At 53.4% G+C, this 26,443-nt stretch overlaps 2 protein-coding genes across 4 annotated transcripts in view; both read left to right on the top strand.

Moving 5' to 3' along the window:
* SHROOM2 (shroom family member 2) overlaps nucleotides 1–3,239 on the top strand; it is an 81,354-nt gene extending 78,115 nt beyond the window's left edge. The window contains exon 10 of the mRNA XM_037511709.1: nucleotides 1,008–3,239. Coding sequence (XP_037367606.1) covers nucleotides 1,008–1,274 — 267 coding nt within the window. The 3' untranslated portion in view covers nucleotides 1,275–3,239. The remainder of the gene's footprint in view (nucleotides 1–1,007) is intronic.
* Nucleotides 3,240–5,279: 2,040 nt separating this feature from the next.
* Nucleotides 5,280–19,688, top strand: CLDN34 (claudin 34). 3 transcript variants are annotated; one of them, XM_054695861.1, is made up of 3 exons: nucleotides 5,280–5,432; nucleotides 9,570–9,693; nucleotides 9,919–10,486. In XM_054695861.1, the coding sequence occupies exons 2-3, from the start codon at nucleotides 9,584–9,586 to the stop codon at nucleotides 10,229–10,231; spliced, it is 423 nt and encodes a 140-aa protein (XP_054551836.1). In that variant the 5' UTR covers nucleotides 5,280–5,432; nucleotides 9,570–9,583; the 3' UTR covers nucleotides 10,232–10,486. The 3 variants fall into 3 exon arrangements, with proteins under 3 accessions (XP_054551836.1, XP_037369032.1, XP_037369034.1); XM_037513135.2 differs by lacking the exons at nucleotides 9,570–9,693; nucleotides 9,919–10,486 and adding an exon at nucleotides 18,919–19,688; XM_037513137.2 differs by having other exon boundaries at nucleotides 9,570–10,486.
* Nucleotides 19,689–26,443: the final 6,755 nt, after the last annotated feature.

Genomic DNA, 26,443 nt, shown 5'->3' with positions numbered 1-26,443 from the left:
GACCCTCGCCGCCTCCCTGGGCGCCCGTTTGGAGGTGAGACAGGCTCACATCCCGGCTGCATGGCCGATGTTGCCTCGCCTTGCTGAGCTGCAGGCCTGCGCCAGGCCAGGGGTGGGGTAGCCCAAGTGTCCAGGGCAGCCAGGGCGGGTGCGAATCACTGTGCCCGGCGGCACAGGCTTGGGGAACCGAAGGTTTCCAGAGACAATCTAGCGAGGTGACAGAAGCGGAGTCAGGGTCTAGAGGCTGCCTTTGTCCCTCCAGACAGGAAGCGGACACGGGCAGCCGCGTGCCCGAAGCCCTTCCCGGCCCTGCAGCTTCCTGTCGCCAGCGAGCCCAGCTGATTCTCACAGCCGGAGCCACAAGCCAGGCTCAGTGAGCGTCTGTCTGCCGTCTGGCAGGAGTTGCGTGGCTGTGCCTTCCTGTGCTTGGAGACTGAGGCATCCGATGTGGGTCGGGCCCCTTCCCCGCAGACCCCCGAGACACTTAGTCCATCTCTTCCTTCGTCTCAGGGAGCCTGGAGGCTGTAGGGAAACCGGTTGTTCTGCAGGTGGACAGTGACCGTGGCTCGGATTGGGGCGTGGGGCCCTCTGTGTCCCCCAGAGCTGGACCCTTGCGGGGAGTACGGGCACCCGCCCCCCTCCTCTGTGTCTTCCCACCTCCATCCTGCCTTTCTACAGTGTGCTCAGTGGCTCCTCCTGCAGCCAGAGGGCGTGGAGACCCCCCTACTGCGGAGGGAGGTGCCCGCGTCAGTTCTCCCAGGGACCGGGGCCTTTGTCACCAGAAGTGCCCTCAGTGCCCTCACCTTGGCACCCCTCAGAGTTCCGTGGGTTCTAGCCCCCATGGCTCTGGCGCCCAAGGCCGTGGGGAGGGGCGGGGGCTCAGGCTGGAGGGGCAGCCCCCAGGGACCTGCGGCCAGGATGCCCAGTGCCCCTACCCCAGGGTCTCCCCGTGGCCCCGCCTGCCCCTCGCGCTGCTCCTGGCCTCAGCGGCTGCTCTTTGTCCACAGCAATCGCTGCTGGAGAAGCAGAGGGTCCTGGTCCAGCAGCACGAAGACGCCAAGGAGCTCAAGGAGAACCTGGACCGCCGCGAGCGCATCGTCTTCGACATCCTGGCCAGCTACCTCAGTGAGGACAGCCTGGCCGACTACGAGCACTTCGTCAAGATGAAGTCAGCCCTGATCATCGAGCAGCGTGAGCTGGAGGACAAGATCCACCTGGGCGAGGAGCAGCTCAAGTGCTTGTTCGACAGCCTTCAGCCCGAGAGAGGCAAATAGGCGCCTCCCGGCCGAGGCGGGGCCCTGTGGAGCGCCTCCCCGGCCGCCGGTGACACCCACCTGCATTCCTGTGGGCACAGACCTCTCCGGTGCCCACGTGCTCTGAGAAAAGCAATAAGCCCCCTGGGAAGATGTTGTGTCACGTTTTCGTTCCCCCCAGTGCCGAGCAGGCCACGCCCGTCCTGCGTCCTTCTGTGCGTCCACGTGGCGTCAGGCCGCGGCTCTGCCCCTCCTCAGCGTGCCCCCCTCCCCCTGCCTGGGCAGCAGCCGGAGGCCCCGAGGGCCACCCTGGCCCCTGTCTTGGCACCATCCCGGGCGCAGGCTGCCCCTGTGTCCCTGCTTGTCACCCAGCGGAAGGAGAAATTCAGGGCAGTGGCCTCTGACGGGCCTCTTGGAAGCTGAAGCCTTTGCAGGTGGTCACCGGGCAAGCGGGGCATGGGTGAGCTCCGAGTCGCCTCCCGAGGTGGCCGGAGTAAAACAACCTGGTTCCAAGCGTCTGCTGATAAAGCGCTGGCTGCGTATTTGTTTCCGAGCCCCAGGCGCTGTTTCTGAGCGGACCTTCCCACCAGGACCTCATTCTGCGTGGGTGCGGCCCTCGAGGCACATGGGTCTTCGCTCTGTGGGCTCTTCTGCCGTTCCGCCTGCCGGCAGGGCAGGGGCCTCCCTCGGGGCTCTCAGGGACGCCTGGGCCCTGCAGCCGCTGAGCTTACAGACGCGCTGGGCGCGCGGCCCTCACGTTAATTCCCTGAACACCAGGGCCCGGCCAGTAGGAGAGGGGCAGGCTCGCGGAGGGCACCCACAGTCGTGTCCGAGGCCGCGACTTCCATCGGGAGCCCTAGAGACCTGCCCCGCGTGGCCGTGGGAGCCGAGGGCGCGGGCCTGGCTGCTGGCCTGGTTTGACCCCCCGCCGAGGCGCTGGCAAGCAAGTCCCTCCTCTGATGAATGCTCAGTGGTCAGCAATGAGCATTTTAAGGCGCACTAGTCAGACATTGGTCCTAGTGGGGGTCACTTGAACCCTCATTCCCCTGTAGCCTGTGACAGAGGCTCCCCGGCTGGTGGGGGTGCCGCTCTCAGCAGTGGCTGCCTTCCCAGCACAGGACTGTGGCCTGCACCGCCCGGGACACAAGCTGGACCCAGGCCGCCGCAGAGGGGTCGGACCGCAGGCCTCTGACGCAGGCGCCTCACCTCCAGCAGAGAAACACCCTGTCAGACGTTTTTATTCCCCTTAAATTAAGCTATTTCTGACCTGGAAAAAACGCTCATTCTGCCAATGACGTGACACCTCTCTCCCACCCGATGTGGCCACCAGCTCGGAGCACGGCCACCCCCAGACCTCCGTCTCTCTCCCCCATGGAGACGACCCCAGGAATGTCGATGAATTTTGTTTTTAATTTAGACCAGGCTTTCATCTGTGATTCCCCCCCCTCCGATGCAGTGTTGTGGTCACTTTGGTGATGTGTATGTGAAATGTGAATAATGGGATCTGTGCTGTCTGTGTGTAGCCCCTTGATGTCCTTTGAGAACTTTCTCCTCCGTGTAGCGATAGGCCGTGCTCTGTGACCCTGTTCGCCAAGCACACTCCCCCATCCTGTCCAATCCCGTTTGCCCCCACGCGTCTGCTTGTCGGGAGCCCAAAGCTTCCGGGGAGGCAATGTACATAACGTTGTATATACTGCGCTACTGCACACGAGAACAACCTGGTGCTAACGTTGGCCCTTGGCATTCTTAGGCGGTGGCTGATGGCTCACCCTCTGTGACAGCCAGTTCTGGAATGCTCTGGGTAGCGAGAGTCAGGCAGCTCACATGGCTCTCATCCTGCAGTCACCGTGGAGAATGTGTTCCAGTCTCATGCTCGACACTTACCACTTACCTCTCAACAGTCCATCCTGCTTGACGTTCACACAATAAAGTGTCTCTGAATGAAGCACGTCTGACTTACCTAATTTATGTCATTTTTTAAAAAGAATCAATTATCCTCCCCATCGTCAGATTCTCGTCTCAGTCACTGGTCAGTTGGGGGTGCAGGTGGCTCTGTGACTCTGCCCCGGGGGGCCGCACGATGCCTGGGACACGCCGCCCTGCGCAGTGGGAAGCGTGGACTTAGCTCACTGCCGGAGACACGCTCTCCTCCACGCTTGGCCAGCGGCAGATGCACCAAGGGGCCTGCCGGTCACTAGGCACATCTCCCCTCTGGGGTCCTGGCTCACCCACCTCCCTTCCATTTCGAGGCCAGTCACGTGTCCGAACCCAGAGGCAGAGGCTGTGGCACGTGCTGCACCCCTTAGTGGAAGGAGTCCGGGTCCCGGGCGGAGTGGACACGGGAGGTGTGAAGACGGCGTCACCCCCGGCTCCCGCTCCCACACCCAGGCCTGCTGATGCCCGGGGGCATGATGGCTCCCAGCTGCCAGGGCCGGGGGTGCTGTGGGTTGGGGACGGGGCAGGGGAGGGAAGGAAGTAAACTATTGGCCGAGGGAGCAAGGAGAGCACCCATCGCTGTACATTGGGCCCCGCCGAGCCGGCTCCCCACGGTCTCCCGGATGAGCATGACCCCGAGGCCGTGTGCCCGCAGCTCCAGTCTGCACTGGTCGGCTCGCTAGGCCTGTGGCTCTTCTTCCGGGCCTACGGCCCCCTTCTCCCCAGAGCAGCCGCTCGGTCCTCCGGGAGGAGAGCTCCGGAGCGGGAAACAAGCCAACCAGCCAAGGAGGTGATGGCAGCAGATGTCCCGGCCTCAGTCGCCAGGTTAACCAGCCTGCGGGGACAGCAAGGTTTTGTCCTTGAGGCCTGTCCTTGTGCCTGGACCCTTCGTGTCTCAGCGCCAATCTCGTAATGTTGAGATCTGCAGCATCGGAACTTTCCCCTTATGATTCATCTCCACGTTCATTTCTGTGCGCGGTTCCGCCGTGAGGACACAAAATAATTCACTGAGCATCTTCTCTGAGAGGGGCTTCAAGATCTATCCTGTGCCCCAGGTCTGCTCCGCCAGGAAGTCCGCGGGGCGTGTGAGCCGCTCGCATCTTGGTGCACATCTGGGAGGAAGTTCCTTGTCCTAGAGACCCCGGAAGCCGAGGGTGGCGGTGGGCTTGGGCGTCTGTACAAAGTTGACTCCTAGGTGTTGGGGAGCTGACGTGACGTGCCTTGCTGACAGCCCTGTTTCTCCCAGAAGCCCTATTCGAGGCTACCGCCAGTCTGCACGTTGCTCCTCACGTAACAAGCACCTCCCCTGGCCCTAGCTTAGTGCCACATCCCAGCAGGCGTGGGATCCCAGACGCAACTAGGGCTCGTCTCCCACACTTCGGGGTGTCTTCCTAAGGCACGAGCTGAGCTACCAGTGTCTTTCACCACTAAGCCACCCATGTGGGGGGCACCTCCACTGACTCCTGTGTGTGCCCAGCGCCATGGCTTTAAAGAGGCGCTGGCCATTCTGCCTGTGGGTTCGACTCCATTTCTAGGGATGAGAGGGGAAGTGTTTCAGGAAGTGATTTAGGAGACGTTTGGGTCATGGACATAGACCTTGGAATGGCGGCTGACGGGGCAATGGTGCGCACATACTCCCCCAAAGGCTGAGCAGCAAAGAGGACGCACGGTGAAGACACCAAGGACAGCGCCAAGGTCAAGAAGCCCCCCCCACCCTGGGGCCTCCCCTGGTGGCGCAGACGGTTGAGCGCTGCACTGTGAAGTTGTCTGCAGTCTCTGCAGCGCCGGTTCAATCCCAGCCGGTCGGCGAGGGGCCCGCATGGCGCGGCAGACCTCTCCTGTCTCGCCCCCTGCTCCCCTCAGCAGTGTATTTCGTCAGTCTGCCTGGTCTGCTCCCCGCTCTGTCTCTGGGGAGTCCTCTCATCCTCCCGCGCATCTGGCCTGTACCCCGGTTCTTGTATAAATAAATAAATCTTTAAAGAAGAAGAAGAAGAAGGCCCCCCGGGCTGCCGGGGCGCCTAGCGCCTGGCACCTGAGAATGTTGGTGATGAGGACAATGGTCCTGGAATGTGACGCGGCAGGAGGCAGGGAGAGAGCCTTGGGCCCAGGCCTGGCCTCAGTGTGGCTGAGGACTCAGATCCTCCGAGAGCGAGAGCAAGGAGCTGCTAAAGGACCGAGGGTCTGGCCCGCTGAAGGGCTGCCCCCTTCCGCCCCGGCCATCATTTCCTTGGAGACTGCGTCCTGGTCAGTGACATAGACTTTTCCATAACGTCAAACCGATCATTTCCCGTTTGTGAAGTGGCCGGCCGAACAGCACGAAGCGTGTTTACAGTGTGTGGCCAACACCCCCGCCCTCCTCTAGACCTTCTCATCTCCTCACACCGAAACTCCCTGCCCAACAAACTCCCGCAGGTCCCCACCCCCCCCCGCCCCCAGTGGGTCCCTGTGAATGTGACTCACGTGAGTGGAGTCACACCAGGCCTGTCCCTGCCCGATGGCCTGCTTCACTTAGCGTAAAGTCCTCATTGCCCGTCCTGTGGTGGCAGGTGTCAGCCTTTCCCCCACTTTAGGACTGGTCAGCGTCCTGTGGGGGGCTGACCACCTTTGTCCACCCGCTTCCCCATTGGTGGACGCCTGGCTTGTCCCCTCTCCCGGCTATTGTGAATAATGCTGCTGTGAACACGGGCGTGCAGGCACCTGTTGGAATAAGTGTGTGGCTCCTCTCCCTGGGAACACACCCGGATGTGGGGGACCCCATGTCTAACTTTGGGAGACTTTGTGGTGTTTCTCAGTCCCCCTTCCTATGGTTGCCCCGCGGGCCACATGGTGTTACTTCTGCTCTCGGGTGAGGGCCAGGCTCGCGTCGCTGCCCGTTCCAGGCTCTCCTGCCGTGGGTTCTGGTAGAGCCATGTCTTGGCGCTCGCCCGTGGTCCGGAGCCGCCCGGAGTATGTGCCGTGTTGCGTTTGTGTGCCATGAGTTCGCTTTACCGTTTCGCCTTCGGAGAACCACAGGTTTTTCCTGTAAAGCACAGGAGACTGGGAGGTCCGGGGGGAGGAGCTACGAGGGTATAAGAGGAGAGCGCGGGAGAGAGAGGGAGAAAAAAAGAGATTTAAGAGGAGAACCACGAGAGAGGAGAGCGCTGCGAGCGGAGCAGAGAGAAGGCCAGGGAAGGTAGACAGATAGGGAAAGGTGAAAGTAAAGGAAAAGGAAAAATAAAGAAGCAAACGCTAGCGTCAGGTTGTCAAGCCCCTCGTTTCAATCCTCAGCCCTTCTCTTTCCGTGCCTCCGCATCCTGCGGGTCGGGACAGCCCGTGAAGACCAGGGGAGGTGGAAGGAGCCAACCTCTCGCTGGCCTGGCCATTCCCAGCAGGCCCTCCTGCCCCGCGCAGAACCTGGTACATGTGTCATCCATGGTCTCTGGGCCTTGGCACCACTGGGCTGTCCTTGGGTGTCTTTTTTTAGGTTCTCGGTCCTTCATTGCTCTGTTCCAAGCCCGTTGGCAAGCCCCCCTCTCCCAAGACCGCCTGTCTGCACGCGTCCTCGACATCCTACCCTTTTTTTTTAGTCTCCCCCTTTCTCACACCACAATTATCCAGCACAGGTGGCCTCACATTTAGCCTCCTTGGCTAATGAGAAAAAGCCACATGGCATCTCAGCCAGAGACTCGAATACGAGCCAAGGACCGCACAGGACGCATGCGTCGGGGAGGTAGCACGCATTCGTGGGGGCTCACGCCTCCTGGAACACTCACCGCAAAGGCACCCTCCTGGGGAAGCGTGTAGAACTCACAGCGCGGCCCTGGCTCGGCGGGTGGTGATCCACGGGTCATCAGCCAAGTCTGGTTAGAATATTTGTGCTTTGAACGTCACAAGACCAGAAATAATCAGAAAGCGCGATTCGGCTCAATCTTATTCCTAAGGTTCTTTGACACTGAAGTAAGTGCATCACATCCCCAACCCGAGCCATCTCAGCCCACGTGGGTGAGAAATAACGAGTGTGCAAGGAGCGGGAGAAGTTGGACCTTTATATGTTGCTGCGGGGATTTTCAAAGGTGCAACCACTTTGGAAAACACTTTGGTGGTTGCTCAAAATGTTAAATGGAGGGTTCCTTTGGGACCCAGCAGTCCACTCCTGGGTACACAGCCAAGAGACGTGGCATGTGCACAAGTGTCTATGCTCCCAGCTGAAGTCACCCCTTGAAAGACAGCTCCCCACATCAACACGTTTAAGTGCAGCGGAGTGGGTGGGGGGGCTGTCCTGCCTGAGCCAGCCTCCAGCCCCTCACCCCGCCTCCTAGGACCCAGTTCTGGGCAGGAAGGGGGATGGTTTGCCCCTGCTTCCTACCCCAGATGACCTCCCCAGAGGGAACAGCTTTTAGCCATTTCCTGCACCCCGAACTTTGCTTTCATAAACGTGTCTCCTGTCTCTACACGTGACACAGGAGCCCCTAGTGCACTCTCCTATATGGAAAAGCAGGCAAGGTGGAACCAAGATGTTCAGAGTGCAACTGGGGTGAAACGTTATAAAAGCAAGCATGGACATGATCGTGTGTTAAACTAGGAGGGGGCTCCGGGGCACTTGCCTGGGTGACGCATGGGTCTGCATGCTTAGGCCATGTGCACTTTGCTTTATGTACGGGATTCTTCGAAATACAAACAGCTTCCAACAAAACCTCATAATCCCAGTGGGAGTGAGGGGGGCTCGAATTTCATCTGCAGGCATCTTGGAACTCCCGGAGTGGACATGAGCAATGCTCACCCTCCTGAGTTGACAAAAGCCTGGGCAAAAAGTTGATCATTGGAATTCAGTGGTGGCAGACATGCCCATGGTAGCCTGGGGATCTGACCCCTTTGTGAGTCTTGGGGTGGGTGAATGTGCAGAGCTGGCACCCGAGGGCAACAGGCCAACCCTAGAATGGAGGAAACAGCCTCATCACGTTAGACGCCTCGGGATCAGTGTAAACAGTGGCTGCGTTCAGAGGAACGAGGTGCGTCCACAAACCTCTCTTCATGGCATCTTTTTTCTATGATAGAAAAAATGGGTCATATGCGTTTTCTTATTGAAATTCTTTATTAAATAAACTTTTGTAATAGTAAAAAAACCAAAAAACAAAACAAAACAAAACAAAAAACCCTCTGGGCCTCCCTGGTGGCATAGGGGTTAAGTCTCAGCACTGTCACCTCTGCGGCCTGACTTCCATCCCGGCCAGGGAGCTGGCCCACATGGCGCGGCAGACCTCTCCTGCCTCCTCGCTGCTCCCCTCAGCAGTGGATTTCTGTGGATCTGCCTGTTCTGCTCCCCACTCTGTCTCTGGTGAAGCCTCTTACCTCCACCGCCTCAGTTCTTTCATACATAAATATTTAAATAACTTTAAAAAAAAATTAAAACCCTCTTAATCCCTCTGATCCACTTAAAAATGCTTTACTCCATCTAGACCCCCCCCCCAAGTTCTACTCATCGCCTGGATTCTGTCACGCTGGCGGGTGGCCGCTGTGTGTGCTTGACGGGCTGTGATAGACATTTTCCTTTGGGGCAACTCGAATGGCTGCGCTCGAAGAGTAAAAATAACAATAGAGAGGACTGGGAGAAACGACCCTTCAAGCGCGGCTGGCGGAAAGGTAAGATCGAGTAGCCCCTTGGGGAAGCGGCTTAGCGCTTTCTAGAAAGTTCAACATCCTTTCGCCGTAGGGCCCACCGGCCTCACCCCTAGTTCTCTATACCGAGAAGTGAGCCCGTGTGCCCACCTGGACAGAGCTTTCGATACGAACGTTTATAGCAGCATTATTCATAATAGCCAAACACGTGGGGCCAACCCAAGTGGCCAGACACAGATGGATGTGGAAATGGTGGCACGTCCCTGCCATTGAATCCTGTTCTGCCAGAAAAAGGAACAAACTACTCATGTAGGTGACAACATCCTTGAAAACATTGTGCAAAGCGAAAAAGCAGACACCCGACCCCGGCCCGCATGGCCGCAGCTGTTTTGCTCATGAGCCTGGGCGCCGCTGCCTGGCTGTGGCGCTCGTTATTGACCAGGCCCTGTCGTAGGGCCTGACCTCAGTGCCCACTTTTCCATGTTACAGACCGCCGGGATGGCCATCTCTGTGACTAAATATGTGTGGTCCACCTTAATTACGTCTTTGGAGTAATGCCCAGAAGTATAACTGCCTCTTTGGAGGTTTGCACAGTGCAAGGTTTTTGGTAAATATTGCAAATACAGCCAAGTTTGCTCATTCTGCTCTGCCACCAGCAGGAGCAGGAGTCGAATGTCTCTCTCAAATTGAGCACTTCCTGCTGGTGCTGCTCTGCCCCGGGGCTGGCTGGGAGGATGCTCCAGGCCCGAAGGCCCCGCCCTCATGATGCCCTGTATTTGTTTGCAGTTCCCCTGGCCAGCATGGTCTTGTTCATCAATAACGCCAATTGCCAGATAGCAGGCTTCGCTCTGCTCACCATCGGATGGATCCTCTGCACCACTTCCATGGGCCTTGACGAGTGGCGTGTGTGGTACATGGAAAAGCCCCTGGTCGCCCCCTCTGGCGTGGCCTGTGTGGGCCTGTGGAAAGTCTGTATTCAGCACCATAACAGAAAGTTCAACAGACCCACACATTGCTACTATTACTCCCACCGCGACGCCTTCCTCCCGCTGTCCATTCGTGTCACCCAGAGCCTCATGCTGGCCGCCTGCATCATGGGGCTCATGGGAAAAGCCTTGATCATATTTGCGCTCAGGAACGTGTACATGGGGCCTCCTCATAAGAATGCCGCCTGCCACCAGTTCATGGCTTCGGGAATTCTGAGCATGGTGGCCAGCGTGTGTACCTCGATCACTGTGCTCTGGAATTACTACTCCATCATGAAGGAAGAAGGGGTGGCCTTCCCGCCCCTGCTCCATTTGCCCTTCAAGCCAGACATTCAGGATATTGGCAGTGCCATCTTCGTGGCAGCTCTGGCTGCCTTCCTCCTGCTGCTGAGCAGCCTGTCTTTCCTCTCCTACAAATCCCCCTTGGTCAGCCAAGTGCACCCTCAGGGTTCAGACATATAAGAACTCTATTTACTTTGGCCTTCCAAGTCCAACTTTCCCAGAAGCTAGAAAGTATTACCAGTATGTTCTATCAAATACTTCCAAGAACTCAAGACCATGGCAAATGTTGTTTTGGACAGTAGTCAACTGCTTCCTTCTGCCATCTTATCTCTCTGAAATTGACTTCTTTGTGGGCTAGTTGGACTAAGGAACTTTCAATGACTTGCCCATCTGCCAGTCGGTCTGGATTTTAATTACCATTGAATAAATAATATGATAAGCCTAGTGTGTGCAAAATAGTTTCTGAGGTGCCCACGCCTTCCCCTTACACATCTGCTGAAACACCTGGCCACGGGCACAGCAGCTGTTGCACAGACCTGTTCCATGCTGTTCTACAAGGTTGAGAAAACAAAGTAAGGACCCCATGTCTGTGACCAGACTCATCAGTGATCAGAGTCCACCATGTTAGCTTGACCTCGCCTTCCTTCCCCTCTCCATCTTTTTCTTTTTCTGAAGGATTCGAAAGCAACCCCCAGATTCCATGTCTCTTCACCCCTATCTACTGCAATATTACTCTGTGAACATGGATGTTTTCTCGCCTCATCATACTGTACCTAAAAATATTAATCACTGGGTCTCTCTGGTGGCGCAGGTGGTTGAGCACAGCGCTGTGAAGCTGTCCACAGCCTCTGCAGGGCCAGTTCGATCCCCACCGGCCGCGGAGCAACCCACATGGCGCGGCAGACCTCTCCTGTCTCGCCCGCTGCTCCCCTCAGCAGTGTATTTCGTCAGTCTGCCTGTTCTGTTCCCCGCTGCGTCTCTGGTGAATCCTCTCACCCTCCCGCACATCTGGCCTGTACCCCGGCTCTTGTGTAAATAAAAAATAAATCTTTACAAAAAATTAATCATTACCCCTATCACATACTTAGGATTTTTAAAAACCTTGAACATCACTGTACAGTTAGTTGTATTTTCCCCCACACAAGACGCTTGCTCTGCCTCGTAGGTCTTAAGTTAAAGGACTCCTATTACACCCCCTGGAGCCCCTCGGCCCTTGTTCCAAAATAAATGGCCTTGATTTGCTGAAGAAAGTGAGTCCATTGTCTTGTCATTAAATTCGTTGCCTCCTGAATCCTGACCAGAGTCCAGGTCAGCTCTTGGGGGAAGAAGCTGGCAGGCGCAGCGCCCCGTACTTCGCTGATCGACTCCCCGCAGCACGGACGAGCTCTCCTCTGTCGTGCCGCAAAGGCTGCCAGCGAGCAAAGCCACCAAACTTCCAGCAACAGGCTCACCTGCCGCCGACCCTTGCTTCAGTCAGTTGTTGCCTGAGGACCGCCCCTGGTGGCTTCCTATGTGGCGATCTTTCCATGCTGCCGGGATGCTTGTGCAAGAACTTTCCCTCTTCCAGCGTGGCTGTTCCTCTAAAATGTCACACATGCAAAGGCCAGGGGCGCGCCCGCCTTTCCCTCTCACTGTTCACTTTTCTGGAGGGAGGCGGGGGAGGGCCCTCTTCAGCCGGCCTGTTGCCCAGAGTGTAGACACGCTTGTTTCGATTTTGGTTTTCTTTTTTGTCTTTTTTGAGTATCAAATCAACTCTTGAGTATGCGCTCAGAAGACTGTTTCCGTGTTTTTATTACAGAACTTTTCAGAGACATTAATCGGTAGACAGCTGTTATCTCAGCTTCAAGACCACCAGCTTGTGGCCTCACGGGTTTCACTCTTTTTTCGTGAAATCACCCACCCCCAGCCTCGGGTCATTTGGCAATAAATCCCTGGCAATGTATTATTTTATCCATAAATAGTTACAATGTGTTTCTGAAAGAGAGGACTCTTTAAAAAAAAAAACACCACATAATCACATTGTTATCATGACATCAAAGTTAACAATAACTTTCTACTCTAATCAGGTAGCTGTCAATGTGGGAATTTCTCTAACCGTGAACGCTTAGAGCAGGCCCTCACGGGTTCCAACATGCTCACCCCGTTGCACTCACCCTTTTTTGATCAAATTGTCCCATTGTCAACAACGGAGCCACCTATGTCTAGTGGTTTTCTGTAAGATCACAAAATCACATCTATTCAAGAAAATCGCAGCATGCTACTTACCTCGAACATCACTTCACCAGTAAAAGTGATTCTACGAAAATGGTTTTCCTAAAGAGGTTTTCCTAAGAGAGGGCAGAACAATGTAATTTATACCTACGTTCATCAAGTGTTAGAGAAATGTTGAAATGAAAGCATATTTATCTACTTTATTATATCTCAATTGCCTTTTTATACCAGTGATTCTAAGTGTCCCGGAAATTCTCCCCAGAACAATTCACATACACAAAATTTTGCGTGGTTTGCAAGTCTTTTGAAAGCTATTCAGTGGTCTCGCTTTCCAAAAAGAGGGGACAGCTTCCCAAAATGAATGTATTGTTTCCTGGCTAGGCTAGAAATTCCCCTTTCTCATAACATTCAACTTATTTTTAAGCAAATTAGTTTTACCAGTTAAAGATCTACCTAGAATATTAGTAAATACACTGAAATCATTTTATTAAGCAGCTTAGAATGATGGTTCCTCTGTCTAAAATTGAAGAAAGAGAGTATTTCTAATCAAATCAAATAGTTCCTGAAGTCATTTTCCTTTCATTCAGGAAGCGTGACTAGAAAGCATGTCAGTATTTGAAAGGGGAAGATTTCGCTGCAGAAACACCATCTTAGGGGCAAAGCGAGTTCTAAACGCAGCCGGGTCCCAGCACTGCGGTCTGATGGTCTCAGAAGGGCGAGCACTCGCTGGTCAGGGGCCTGTCCTCATCCTCGCGTTGGTTCCTTGAGCTTTTTCCATCATATTGCTGGAGATCGTGGATGGTGCCAAGAAAAATGTGATGTTTTCTCTTCAATTCCAGCTCATCTTTGGTGTTTTCTTCAGCAGGATTGAATAAAAAAATCTCTTTCCCCAGTACCTGTAGTTCCTTCACGGCTCGTGCCTGTAAGAGATGCTGAAAATCTTTTTCAAAAAACATTGGATTCTTGCCTCTTTTTTCCATACTCATTTTGCTTGAAGTCTGCTTTTTGCATTCTGCATTCTCCCCATGTCCTCCAGCGATGCTATATTCTGTATCTCTGTACATTTTTTCACAGTTTTCTAATTCCCTGAGTGTGTACCCTGGGCCTGCAAGGTTTAACGCCCTGAACAACCACATCGGGACCATGTGCTCAGCTCTCATTGGTGCTACAGTACCTCCACCCCGCCCGGAATCCACAGTTGCACCGTTTAGTGAAAGTCTTCACCTAGCAAATTAATTCTCTGACCATCCCCGTGTTAAGTGATTTTTCTCAAAACTCCCAGTGAGTCATAGATCCTGTGGCTGTGTGGCAGTGGTGAGGGGGTTGCCATGGTGCGTTGTTAAAAATACAGTATTTAAGGACCTCCCCTGGTGGCGCAGCAGTTGAGCGCTGGGTTGCGAGGTTGCCCGCAGCCTCTGCAGCGCCAGTTCGATCCCCGGCCACCGGCGAGGGCCCCACAAAAAAAAAAAAATACAGTATTTAAGTAATATTTCAATAGCAGGTTTATTGAAATATAACTCCCATGTCATAAAAGTTACCCTTTCCCATGCATAATCTACGCTTTTTAGTATATTTACATAGTTGCACAACCATTACCACTAATTCCAGAACATTTTCATCACCCTCGAAGGAAACCCCAAGCCCATTCACTTCCCCCACTAGTCTGTGGCATCCCCTTGGTCTCTCCGAGAGATAGTCCAGGTGCATCTAGTACATTCCAGCCCAGTGTGCCAGCAGCCAGCCCTTGTGTGGAGACAGCAGGTAGTGACCCCAGCCTGGGCCCTGCCAGTGTTCACTCTTTTGGCTTGTCAGTCTATTTTGGTGTTTTATTGAACAGAAATAAGATATATGAACTTTTAAGAAAAAAATCATTATGATTATTTTAATTGATAAAATTACTTTATGTCTATTTTTTCTTTTTAATCTTAAATTACAGAATTGTTCATTTAGCTGCAATTTTACCCTTCATTTTTTTCTCCCGGGTTGAAAATTCAACAATATTAATATCCTTATTTCCCTTATTTCCCTTCTTCTATGATATGTAAAATTTAAAAAACGATATTACTAATATCATTAGACATAAACTATGGGATAAAGGTTAAGCCCTGTTTGTCTCCAAGATTTGTTTGATATGAACAGTCAAATGTTTGTATTCTAAAGTTTTTTACTGTGATGATTTTGTTTATATGATTATAGCACCAACTTGGTAAGCAACTAAATTTATTCATTTCATCTTACTCCAAACTGGAAAAAAATCCATTTATATTTGCATTAGGATTGTACTAACTGCATAAATTAACTTAGGGATAATTTACATATCTATAATACCAAGTCTCCTTATTTAAGAACATTGCACACCTTTCCCTTTCTCCAAGTCTGCCTTTTTTTTTTAAGATTTATTTATTTTATTTATACAAGAACCGGGGTACAGATGTGCAGGAGGGTGAGAGGATTCCCCAGAGACAGAATGGGGAGCAGAACAGGCAGAATGATGAAATACACTGCTGAGGGGAGCAGTGGGCGCTGCAGGAGAGGTCTGCCGCGCCATGTGGGACCTTCGCCGGCCTGCTGGGATCGAACCAGCGCTGCAGAGGCTGCGGACAGCTTCACAGCGCGTCGCTCAACCACCTGCGCCACCAGGGGAGGCCCTACCTTTGTTTTTTGAGCAATGTTTAAGGTCCTTTTGTTTGCACTGGCTTGTTTCCAGAAAGGGGCGATTATGAAGAGGGCATCAACGAACATTTACATGGGGACTGACACACGAGCACAAGTCTCATTTCTCGTGGGTAAATAGCTCAGGGTAAGACTGCTGGGGTGGGCGGCGGATCAAGCTCATTCTTAGCCCTTCAAGCCATATTTGCTTTATCATTCAGCATTCACAGTTGTGTGTGGGGTGGCGATGGTAAATATTTCTTCTTTTGGTGATTATTAAAACAACAATTCAGATCTTTTTTAAAAATTGGTATTGGAGATAGCAAGTCTTGTTCTTGCAGATTTAGGTAACTGCCCCCAGAACCCCACCCCACGGGGATGGCATGCCCTGCACGAACCGTGGCATGCCTTCCCCCCAAACTTCATGGGTGGTCCAAGTAGCTCCCAGGTAACTTTTTAATTTTTTTTTTTGCATACAATTACCGGGGTACAGGCCAGAGGTATGGGGGGATGAGAGCATTCACCAGAGACAGAGTGGGGAGCAGAACAGCTGGATCCACTGAAATCCACTGCTGAGGGGAGCAGCAGGAAGACAGGAGAGGTCTGCTGCTCTGAGTGATAGCGCTGAAACTCAAGCCCTAGGCCACCAGGGAGCTCCACCCAGGGTAACTTCTAAGCCACCCTAACACCCTTTTTTGATTACATTCCAAAGCCATGCTAAGGCCACTCATGAGAGAGACACCCACTTTAGAGCCCTTACTCTCCGAGCGAGCGTCGATGGCGTCCCCATGAGAGGTGCCACCCAGCACTCAGTCCCAAGCTTTGGGGACACGGCATCCACAAGACACCCTACTTGTGCTGCTTCACTGCTTACAGCCCGGCAGGTGTTTAAAAGGACTCAATCAAAACTAAATAAATGACTGAAAAAGATAAGGCATTAATAGCTTAAAAATTAATAGACGCACTTTAATTTCCGAGCTGCACACTGAGGGCCCTATTATGTCTGCAGGACAGAAGCCAGAGGGCTAACGTGAAAGGTCTTCTTCTGAAGAACATTTATGTGAGTTTTTGAGCGCAGCGAGTTGAACATTTCTCCCCACTGTGACGTCAGCCCACCAGTTGTTAGAACATGTGTTCCAGAAACATCGCCCCCGCCTGACTCTTAAACACACCCTTTTTTTTTTAAGATTTATTTATTTTTATACAGGAATTGGGGTACAGGCCAGAGATGCGGGGGGTGGGGGTAAGAAGACTCACCAGAGACAGAGCAGGGAACAGAATAGGCAGACGGACCAAAGTACACTGCTGAGGGGAGCAGCGGGCGAGACAGGAGAGGTCTGTCCCACCATGTGGGTTTCTCCCTGGCCGGCCAGGAATCGAACTCGTGCTGCAGAGGATGCAGACCGCCTCATAGGTTGCGTCTCAACCCCTGCGCCACCAGGGAGGCCCTCTTAAACACACCCTTTACCACTGGCCTTTGCCTTCTGATTTGTGGGTAACAGATTCGTCTTCTCTGAGGGAGATTTTATAATAGTTTTATGTTACCTTATCCTCACCATGGACTTTCACCAATAGTATTTACATGGTTATCACATACTTTTATATTTATGTAGAAAGGATCAATTAAAAGATGTTTATCATTTATATCTCTTTCTATACACTTCTCTATTCACGTATTCCTTTTTCCTCAGTCATCTCTCTATCCCTAGCACTTGTCTGGGCCGGCAGCTCCGCTTCCTGCGGTACAAGGAGGACAAGGTGGTACCATCTCCCACTGAGGGATCAAAATCTAAAGATTCGCGGTGGCGCTGGCATAAGGCCCCGGGTCCTCCACGCCATGCCATGCATTCTCTGCCACAAGAATCAGGTTCCTGGGCCAGTGGTGATCGGGAGAGATTTCTTCTTCTGCTCCCAAAGCTCTTTGTACCCACGGCCAAGGTGTTCTGGTGGCGCTTCTCACCCTCTACGTGGTCTCCCTCGGACAGGCTGGAGAGGCCCCGCCGTGTTCCATCCCCACAGCAGTGCACGCAGTGCCAGTGTCTCCACGCCCTTGCTGACACTTGGCCATTTTCAAAAATAAAAGTAATGGCTTCTAAAGGGTTGTTTGAGCCATGCGGAGCTAGACAGGGAAGCAAGTATTTCCAGTTTCCCACATGCCGCTATTCCTCAGGGAGGCCACAGATGGCCTTAGGATAATTGACGGGAGGTTTGTCTCTTTGTTGACGCTCCTTGGATGTGATGAAAGGCCGTGCAGCCCCGGAGAGCCGAGAGCCGGAGCGCTGTGTCTGACAGCGAGGGCTCTGGAGCCTGACTTTGCCATCCCTTGTGACCTCGAGTGAGTCACCAACCCCCCTGCGCTCAGTTCCCTCAGCTACCAAACGGCATCTGATTGGGCATCTGCCACAGGCCATCACGAGGACTGAGGTGGTGGTGACAGCAGTGTCAGGGGGCCCGGCCCATGCAAAGTGCAGACACATGTGTAATAAATGTGTGGTAAGCTGCTGGCATGTGTTGGGCTTCCTTCAGAGCCCCAAACTCTACCTAAGCACCCCTTTTTTAAGATAAGCACTTTATCTCTCTGGTGGTTCTTTTAATGTTGCTGGAACTTTCTCTTTCCTACATTTCCTGCTGCTCTGAGGTACCATTGCCCCCCTCCAATCTTCTGCACTCATGTCCCACCACCTGCCCCAGAGCACAAAATCTCAGTGACATATATGGAGGCTTCCAAATTTGGCCTTCAGGAAAAACATGTCCCTGCCCTACAGAAAGTCCCCGACTTGCCCAAGTTCGCACACTTGCTGCAGTTGTTACCGTACTCCCTCCTCACCCCCCTTCTCCATCACCACACACTGGTCCTATGACCTGGGCCTCAGACCTCCACAGGCAAAGAAGTAGCATTCCCGCAGTGGGGCAACCCCTAGCTCATCCTGCTCAGGGAACTGCCTGAGAATAGTTACGTGCTGCAGAACCTTCCAGTCTACCAGGAGTGCACGCATAGTCTCTGTGCCCAGCAGGCAGTAACATCGAGATATGGGGAAGTACCCTATGATAGTCACCGGACGGCAAGCTCACCCAAGCTCAGCCCAGAACGTAGGGCTGTGGTTAAGTAAATGACATTAAGTAAAACTTCATGTAATTAGAAAAAATTCTCCAGAAGATTGTGGAGCTGTGGATACAGTGGTGCAAAAATCAGTCTTCACAGCCTACTTTGGAGGTCCTTAAAATAGCCCACAGGTAGGGTTGCGTAAGTTCCCCTCAGTGTGCACTGCGCCCACTCTGAGCAGACCCGCCCCATTCCCTACCTGGGAGAAGGCCTGGGGGTGTCGTCGACCCACATTCTCACCTCTTTCTCCCAAGGCTTCTTTGGAAAAGGGAGACAAGTAACTTGGCCCACAATCTAAATGTTGCTTCATTGATGAGATTTGCTTTGTGCAAAATACATCAGGATATGCCCAAGCTGCACCGGAAGCCAGCATCTCAAGGTGGCATTTTGTGCAAGTGGCAGGTAAAGAAAGTGTCTAGGCAGGATGTGTGTGCAACATGTCCCAGGTGGCCAAGCTCCTGCTCAATCTTTGGCATTACAAAAGTCTGTTTTTCATATAAAATAGAAATTACAGGAAAATAGCTAAGTTAGAATGAAAGTCTCGCCTCTTCTCCCTAGAATGGCTCCTTGTATGTGCCTCTTTCCAAACTGCAAAAACAGGGTACATATCTACCTGTATATTTGTAAAGAAAATGATGTTTTTCTTTTGATGCGAATGGTCATGCTGTCTGCTCAATTATTCCGGTTGCCTTGGGGGTGAGGGGGGCCACGAAGTCTCTTCAGACGGTTCACATGCATTCTTGGTAATGGCCCTGAGGCGTCCTGGATGCGCAGGTGTTACTGAGGCATCTCTCTACTCATAGACCCCAAGGTTAGTCCTGATTTCTCCATGGCTCACTGTGCTTGTTTTTTCTCTTTGACGCTGCTGCCTGGACCCCCTCCCGCCCGTCTTGGTCTCCAGTCCACCCGGCTGAAATGAAGCCCTTTATCTGCAAAATAATAGGCATCTTTTTAAGTTACGTGACCTGGATTCTCGGCATCATCCTGGCCCGCAGCCATTTCTGGCGCATGTGGGAACTGAACAGCAGCTCTGTTCATATGGTGTTCATCGGACTTTGGGAAGCGTTTTATTACCAAACAGTTAATATCTCTGGCTTCATGATCGACTCGCCGGTTCACGCCACGATCAACAAGAGCTGGGTCATTCCGGAGGAGATCCGGTGTGGACAGGACTTGATCCTGCTGGCCAACATCGTGAAGTCAGTCGTCCTGGTTTTTGGCTCCGTGGCGCTGTTGGTCAACTGGATCAGTCAGGACCACTACACGAATTTCCTCTGCTTGTATTACAACTTAGCTGCCTTCTTCCTCTTCCTCAGCTGCCTTAGCACCGTGGGCGCAGTGACCTGGAATTTCACCGTGGACTTCTATGGCCAAACCACCCTGCAGTTCCCGCACTACTTTCCCATCAGAAGGGAAATGGTCGTCAGGAAACACTTGCCCTACGCGTTGCCCCTGGGAATCGCGGCCGGCCTCTCGTCTCTGCTGAGCACCATCATGCTCTTCGAAACACGTTTCGTCAAGCCCACTGTTAAAGTGATCCCCGCGAGGGAAGAAAGGTCGCCGCTTCGGATGAGGGGCTTGTCTTCGGGTCGGCTGCCCCTAGTTTTCTTGAGCGAAACCCCCACGTCCACACAATAGTGTTGTCTCATCCGCATTTAAAATAAAACATACTGTGCGCTGCAGGGTGTGTCTGAGGCTTCTCTTCCCCTCTCCTGCTCTCCTTCGCTTCCCGAAGCCTGCAGGCCGACGGCTTTCGCACATGCACCGGCCCAGCCCACAGGCCGGATGCAGACTATCAGCGAGCGCGACCAACTCCAAGCTGAGCCGGAGGCCATGGGTAAGTTCGCGCGTGCGCGACGGAAAATAATCATGTTCCGAGCTCAGAGATCTTTTAAGACATGGGAGTCAGCTGGGTTAGCGCAGACCCCCACCGCAGCGATATGCATGTCTGGGGATGGAGTCTTTGCTGGGCGGGGGGCGGGGGGGGTGCTGGGTGGCTCCCCTGCCCTATAGGATGTTTAGTAGCACCTGGGGCCTTTACCCACTAGAAGCCGGTAGCACTTCCTCTCCCTCCAGTTGAGACCCGAGTGCATCTCCAGACATTTCCAAATGTCCTTTGGGGATGCAAAATTACTCCCCTTTGAGAGTCACTGCGTTACAGCTAGTTAATAACCCTAGCTAGTGGACACCAGACGTATTGAGAGGATTTTGAGGAAAACTCGCTATCAAATGGAACTCCGTAGGCTCTATACACCATAGCACCCGCTTGACTGGCTCTTTGATGGCCACTTTTAACTCAGGATCCACCAGGGATGCTCCTGCAGGGATCTTGTCCCTCCTCGGGGGACATCTGGCAGAATCAATGAAAAATAGAATTTCGCGGGGCCTCCCTGGTGATGTAAGGGTTAAATCTCAGCGCTACCACTGCCATGGCCTGAGTTGAGAGAGCTGACCCACATGGCGCAGCAGACCTCTCCTGTCTCACCCGCTGCTCCCCTCAGTAGATCTACGTGTTCTGTTTCCCACTCTGTCTCTGCTGAATCCACTCAACCCCCGTACCTCTGGCCTACACCCTAGATCTTCTATGCATAAATAAATAAATCTGTAAAAAATAATAGAATTTCCGAAGTATGAAGCTCTGTAGTAGGATTAAATAACTGGGTAGATAGAACTGATGAGAGAATAGGGCTATTTGAAGGATAAATCGGAAGACATTGCCTGAAACACAGCATGGAAGGTAAAGACGTAGAGCAGGCAGAGCACCAGAGAGACATGGAGGACAGTGAGAGGCGGCCAGTCTCAGCCTCCAGGCATTTCAGCGGAATAAAGATCAATTGTGGGAAAAGCAGTACTTTGGAAGTGAGTCTGAAATGTTCCAGATGTAGTAAAAAATAAGAATCCTCGGGTTGAGAGAGTACCTTGAGCCTTGACTAGGATAATTAAAAATAGATTCACCCCTGGACATACAGTGGAAAAGCAGAAACTTCTAATACAAAGAAAAGTCTTAAACCAGAGAGAAGACAGGATCTAATGATAAAGGATCTATCCTTAGACCAAATAAACCCCAGATTCTAAATAAAGATTGAAAAACAATAAAATAATATCTTCAAAGTGCTGAAAAAAGTACTGGTCAACTGATAATTCTTTATCTACTAACCCATCACTCAAGAATGAGGACAAAATGCAGATGTTTTCAGATAAAGAATTTATGAAAGGAGACATTTTGGAAAGGAAGTAACTGGACCCAGAATGAAGGAGTTGGTTTCCAGAAGCAATGACAAAAGAATTGGTAAGCACTTGGGTAAATCTAAAGCAACACCGGTTATCATTTTTAGATGTCTATATTCTGGAGTTCACATGTAACATGTAAGCTGGGAGAAGACTAATTAGGGCTAAAGCTGTAATGTCCTTGCTGGTGGAGTTGTTGATAAACTTTAAACCTTCCCTGAGTTTGTATGCTAAACAAATAGAGGGTGAAATAATGTAAAGATAGAAGAATTAGAAAGAAACAAAACTATAAATTTTTCAGAGGCAACATGATTATATAGAAAATCCTAGAAAAGACTACACAGTCATGACTCCGTTTATAGAAATTTTCTAGAAAAGGCAGCACTATACATGCAAAAAACAGCAGTGGCTGATTGGTGCTGGGGGGAGAGTGACACCTTCATGGCAGATGGCACGTGACTTTTTCAGGCACCCACCTTCCCTGGGTTGTGAGGGGGAAAGTGCACCCTCCCGGGAGGTGCATTCAGCTGATATTTACGGCGAGCAACAGAGGACAAGCAAGCCAATCCCAGCAGAAAAAGAGCGAAGGAGAGAAGGGTCATTTCTGGAACACAAGGAAAACCAGTCCTGTGTTGGAAACATTAGTAACAAGGCTTGATCCAGGTACGGTTTTTAGACAAAGTCTACTTTACGAAAAGACACTGCTCTCGAAAAGTCCAGTTTTGGAGGGAAAGAAGTTGGGCTTTCGGCCAACCTGTGGGTGTACAGCTGGGCCACGATCAAGAGGAGGCCTCCGGTCAGAAGGAAGAAGCCACCAATCCAGCCGCTAAACATGGCGTTGCCGAACTCCCAGCGGGGCGTGTTGGTGGGGGACTCTGGGCCCCAGAACCTCTGCAGGGTGATGTGGGCGATGTAGGACACGGGCACTAAGGTGGCAAGTCCAGCCAGGCAGAGAAGAGCGCCCCCGGCAGCGTCGGCGCCTCTCTCCAGCCAGCTTCCCAGGCGGGCCCTGTCCCTGGGCCAGGTCACTCCCAGGAGGACGGCCACCAGCCCCAAAGAGCCAGAGACGCAGGCCACGCACATGAGGATGCGAGCGACCCGCAGGTCGGCGGCCAGGTCCCCCTGGCCGGAGGAGGCCTGGCACACGCTGCCACCCGTGTCCTGAGTCACGCAGGTCTGCCACAGGCCCAGAAGATACCTCTCGCTCTCCAGGAGCCCGGAGGACAGAGTCAGCCACTGAGGAAGGCAAAGGGCCGCCAGGGAGCAGAGCTGGCCTGCCGCCGAGCCCCACAGCCCCGCGCCCCTGACCAGGCGGAGCGCCCCGCTTCTCATCTCGTTGGCAAGCCCAAGTGCGCCGCTGAGACGGGGTCTGGCGGTGAGAACAAGGCGGGTGGGTCGGTGGAAATCTGGAAGAGTCGGCAGCCGTCTGGGCCGGCTCACGCCTGTGTTGACCGGTGGGCGGGCAGCCGCTTATTAAATCAGGTTGCTGGGCGGCTGCGGCTGTTGGTCACCCTTAATTAGTGCGCGGCCTCCCTTGGCCCGGGCCTGATGGCGAGCCCGCCCCGCCCGCAGAGTGGGAGGACAGGCGGGCCAGGGCCGGCGGCAGGCTAGGGGGAAGGCTCCGCCGGAAGAGGCCACTTTCTTCTCAGAAGGCAGGCCGTTCCGGCGCAGTTATTAGACCTCAGGGTCATGGTTCAAGTTTTTCCCAGGGAGCATTTCTTCATTCTCAAATTTCCTGCCGTGGTATCTCCTCCAAGATTTGGTATCTGGCGCTATCATTCCCAAGCCCGTCTTCACAGGAACCCTCTAATTACCCACCCCAAAAAGGAAAACACGAGATTGGCATCTTCCCGAATGAAAAGGTCCAGCAACCCTGCTCCTTGGCACCTGCCCCAAGGAGCTGAGGACTCACGTCCACACGCACACCTGCACGCGGAGTTCACAGCCGCTCCCTTCACAACCAAAGCGTGAAAGCCACCGGGTGTCCTTCGGCGGCAGTGGAGGCGTCAGTCGTGGTCGGGCCCGTGAGGTGATCATCAGAGCTGCAGAGATATGAGCCAGCCAGCGAGGAAGGACGTGGAGGAACCGGGGTGCGCGTTGCTAAGTGAGAGGCCAGTCTGGAAAGACACGCAGGGGGCTTCCAGCTCCATGACATTCTGGAAAAGACAAAAACTACAGAGACAGTGACGCGATCGGTGGTGGCCGGGGCCGGAGGAGGGGGGAGGAGGGATGAATAGGGGGAGCACAGAGGATTTTCAGGGCGGTGACAATACTCCAGATGACACCTCGAGGGTGGATACGCGTCATGAAACGTGTGTCCACACTGTCCACACCCATAGAGCGGACGCCACCAAGAGGGAACCCTAATGTCCCATGATCTCTGGGCGACAGTGCTGTGTCAATGTAGCTTCAACATGCCCCACTCTACTGCCAGGTAAAGCCAGTGTGGGGGTGGGGCAGGGGTCCATGAAAAATGTCTCTTCTGCTGCCTTTTGCTGTGAACCTAAAAGTGCTCTAAGAAATAAAGTCTATGTTAAAAGAGAGACAGATGCCATTATCTGTCACTCCAGCTCCCAGCCAGGCTCATCGTGATCCGTGGCAAAAGAGAATTCTCCAGGGTCTCTCTGATGAGTCCAAAATGACATTCAGGCCTCTCAGCCTGTCGTGGGGAATCTTCGCGGAGCCTGTCCCCAGTGCACACTTCTGGACTGAATTCTCTACACTCTCTTCTCCGTGCACCCTCCACACCAGCCAAACCCAACCTTTCAGCTTTCAAACTCTCCTCCTTTGGGCACACGCCATTCTTTCCGGGGATGCTTCACCCCCAGCTCTGCCCATGGAAAACTTGCCCATTCTGGAAGCACCTCTCAAATGACACCTCCTCCAAGAAGGCCTCCTGATCTGCCACCCTCCACATTGCCCTTCACTAGGAGGAATCCCGCAGATGCCGCATTTTATTTTGCAGAATAGTAATTAGTGTCCATATGCCCTGGGCTGTGAGTTCTTCAAAAGCAGAGACCATTGCATAGTCAGCTCAGGCTTCGTGCCATCTTCTAGAAGCCTCTGTGCCATGAGAGCCAAGTGGAGGTACAGTAAAGATGCTGGCTGAAGTGCAAAGGAAGAAAGTTGAGGCAGAGGGCCAAGGAAACCTCTGGAAGCCACAGGCACAGGACTATGGAAAGCGGAGGGCCAAGGAGGCCAGGGAGGCGGCAGCAGTTGCGGCACTGCACGCTCCCCTCTAGAACGGCCATCGCCGCCCGATCCCAGTGACTGCCTTCGGGAGACTCCCCTTTCTTGGACCAAAACAGTTCCTTGCAGTCCTCGGCCCAGACCTGCGCGCTCTGTTCCCAGCTGTGGCTGAGCGGGACGTGGCGATGACGCAGCACCCCTTCTGCTTTCTTCGCTGAAGGGAAAAAGTGTGTAGCGACGATGCTGCGAGTAGCTCAACGTTGTCCACGCCCCGTGTCCCGTTTCCTCGGGCTTCCTTATGCCCACATCGCGAGGGCGCCCTGTGGGGCTTCGGGAGCCCTCACAGCTCACTCACTGCTCGGACAAGCACACGGGGAGGAGACGGAGGGTCCTGGCCCCGAAGGGACGAAGGGGCGGTGCCCAGTGCCTGAGTGGCAGCCTGCTTTGCAGGCGGTAGGGAGGCTCCCCATGCCCGGGCATCCCAGCGCGCTCCCTCCCCAGACCCTGATTCCAGCCGGTGGCCACAAACATTTGTTCACTGGAAGATAAATCCACCCAAGAAATCCTGCTGTCTCTATCCCAGTGTGAGGCTCGTGCTGTGAGAATCTGAGAAAACACAGAGGCAGTTGGCTCTTCCACGACTCGGATATTAACCGGCATCAAGGAGATTTCTGTTTTTTCCCTTTTTAGCGAGCCTTTTGGAGGACTCGCACACATGCGCACACATGCGCGCACACACACACACACTCTCTCTCTCTCTCTCTCTCTCTAGCTTTCTCTGAGAGATGGAAGGAAGAAGCGATCTTGCCCTGCTAGGAGGAGGCAGTGTCACCACGAGGAGGGTGTAATTACCCCACACCCAACCTCCATTCCCAGCTCCCCGATACCATCTGAGGGATGGACACCCACAGCCAGAAGCGCACGCCAGGTAGGATCGTATCTGGGGCTTGTCAGGTGGCCCTGGGCCTCCGGAGCCCAGGAGCCCAGAGACACTCCTCCCCACGAGTCCCAAACAGGAGTCCGGCCCAAGCATAGTCGGCTTTAGTCAGAGTCCACGACATTGGGGTGAATTCCTGGATTTCAACCCCCCAATTGGACATTCGTGGTAACGTTTTCATGGAGCTGTGCATCTCACACCTAGGGGGCCAGTGAAACGAACCCTGACTTTTGGGAACCAGTGCCTGGCCTCTGAACACGCCCACGCTGCTCTTGTGCAGGGAACTAATTTAGTTTCCAGTAAGAGAAGATGTCGTCCTCGCAGGCCTGACCGAGAGGGCGACAGTGTTCTTGACACATCAGCCCTCATGCCAGTGTGGATCAAGGATCAACACCGCCTCCCACCCAGGCTGTGCGCCGCTTGGAACAGACCACAAAATCCCTGCACACCCCCGGCAGGTGCCCCCGTCTCCTGCCCCGGGATTCTTCATACACGTATGTCAGGACCAGGATGTTTCTGGTCAGAAACGCCCCTCCACAGACATGGAGACTGTGGACAGGAGATCATCGTTCTGTTTCTGCCCCAATATTAAGCGACGAGTCCAGCCACAAACGAAAGCAAAGTTCAGCTCAGGCACCAAAGGCCTTGGCAGTTATTCTTGGCCAGTGGCTTTGATGTCAACCAAGAATGTAACCTTCAAACATCCAGGATCCTCTCTGGGTGCCCCGTGCACGGTGCACGATTCCTCTCTGAGTCCTCATGGCAAGACAAAGTCAAGGCCGATTCCATCCTTGGCGGCAGGTACCTGGGGTGGCTCAGATTTTAGAGGTGGAGGCTGCGTGTGCACATCGTGGGCTGTTAGGACATGGATTCGGCCAATGACTGGTTTTATGTGCAGAGATTATGAAACAGCTCGTCAGGCTCGAGCACACCACGGGCTTGCCTGCCGGCCCTTCCCTGCCTCCCCGCTGGGCAGGACAAAATGGAAGACTTGAGGAGAGGTTTACCTGGTGCTCTGCCTCATCTTTCTTCTTTTACACTTTAGCCCACACCTTCTCTTCTTCCTCTTCCA

This window comes from Talpa occidentalis, unplaced genomic scaffold (genome assembly GCF_014898055.3).
Source record: "Talpa occidentalis isolate TD23 unplaced genomic scaffold, MPIMG_talOcc4v2.1 talOcc4.15, whole genome shotgun sequence".
Classification (NCBI taxonomy): Eukaryota; Metazoa; Chordata; class Mammalia; order Eulipotyphla; family Talpidae; genus Talpa; species Talpa occidentalis.
The sequence above is the reverse complement of the archived record's forward strand: the minus strand, read 5'-3'. Positions and strand labels throughout refer to the sequence as shown.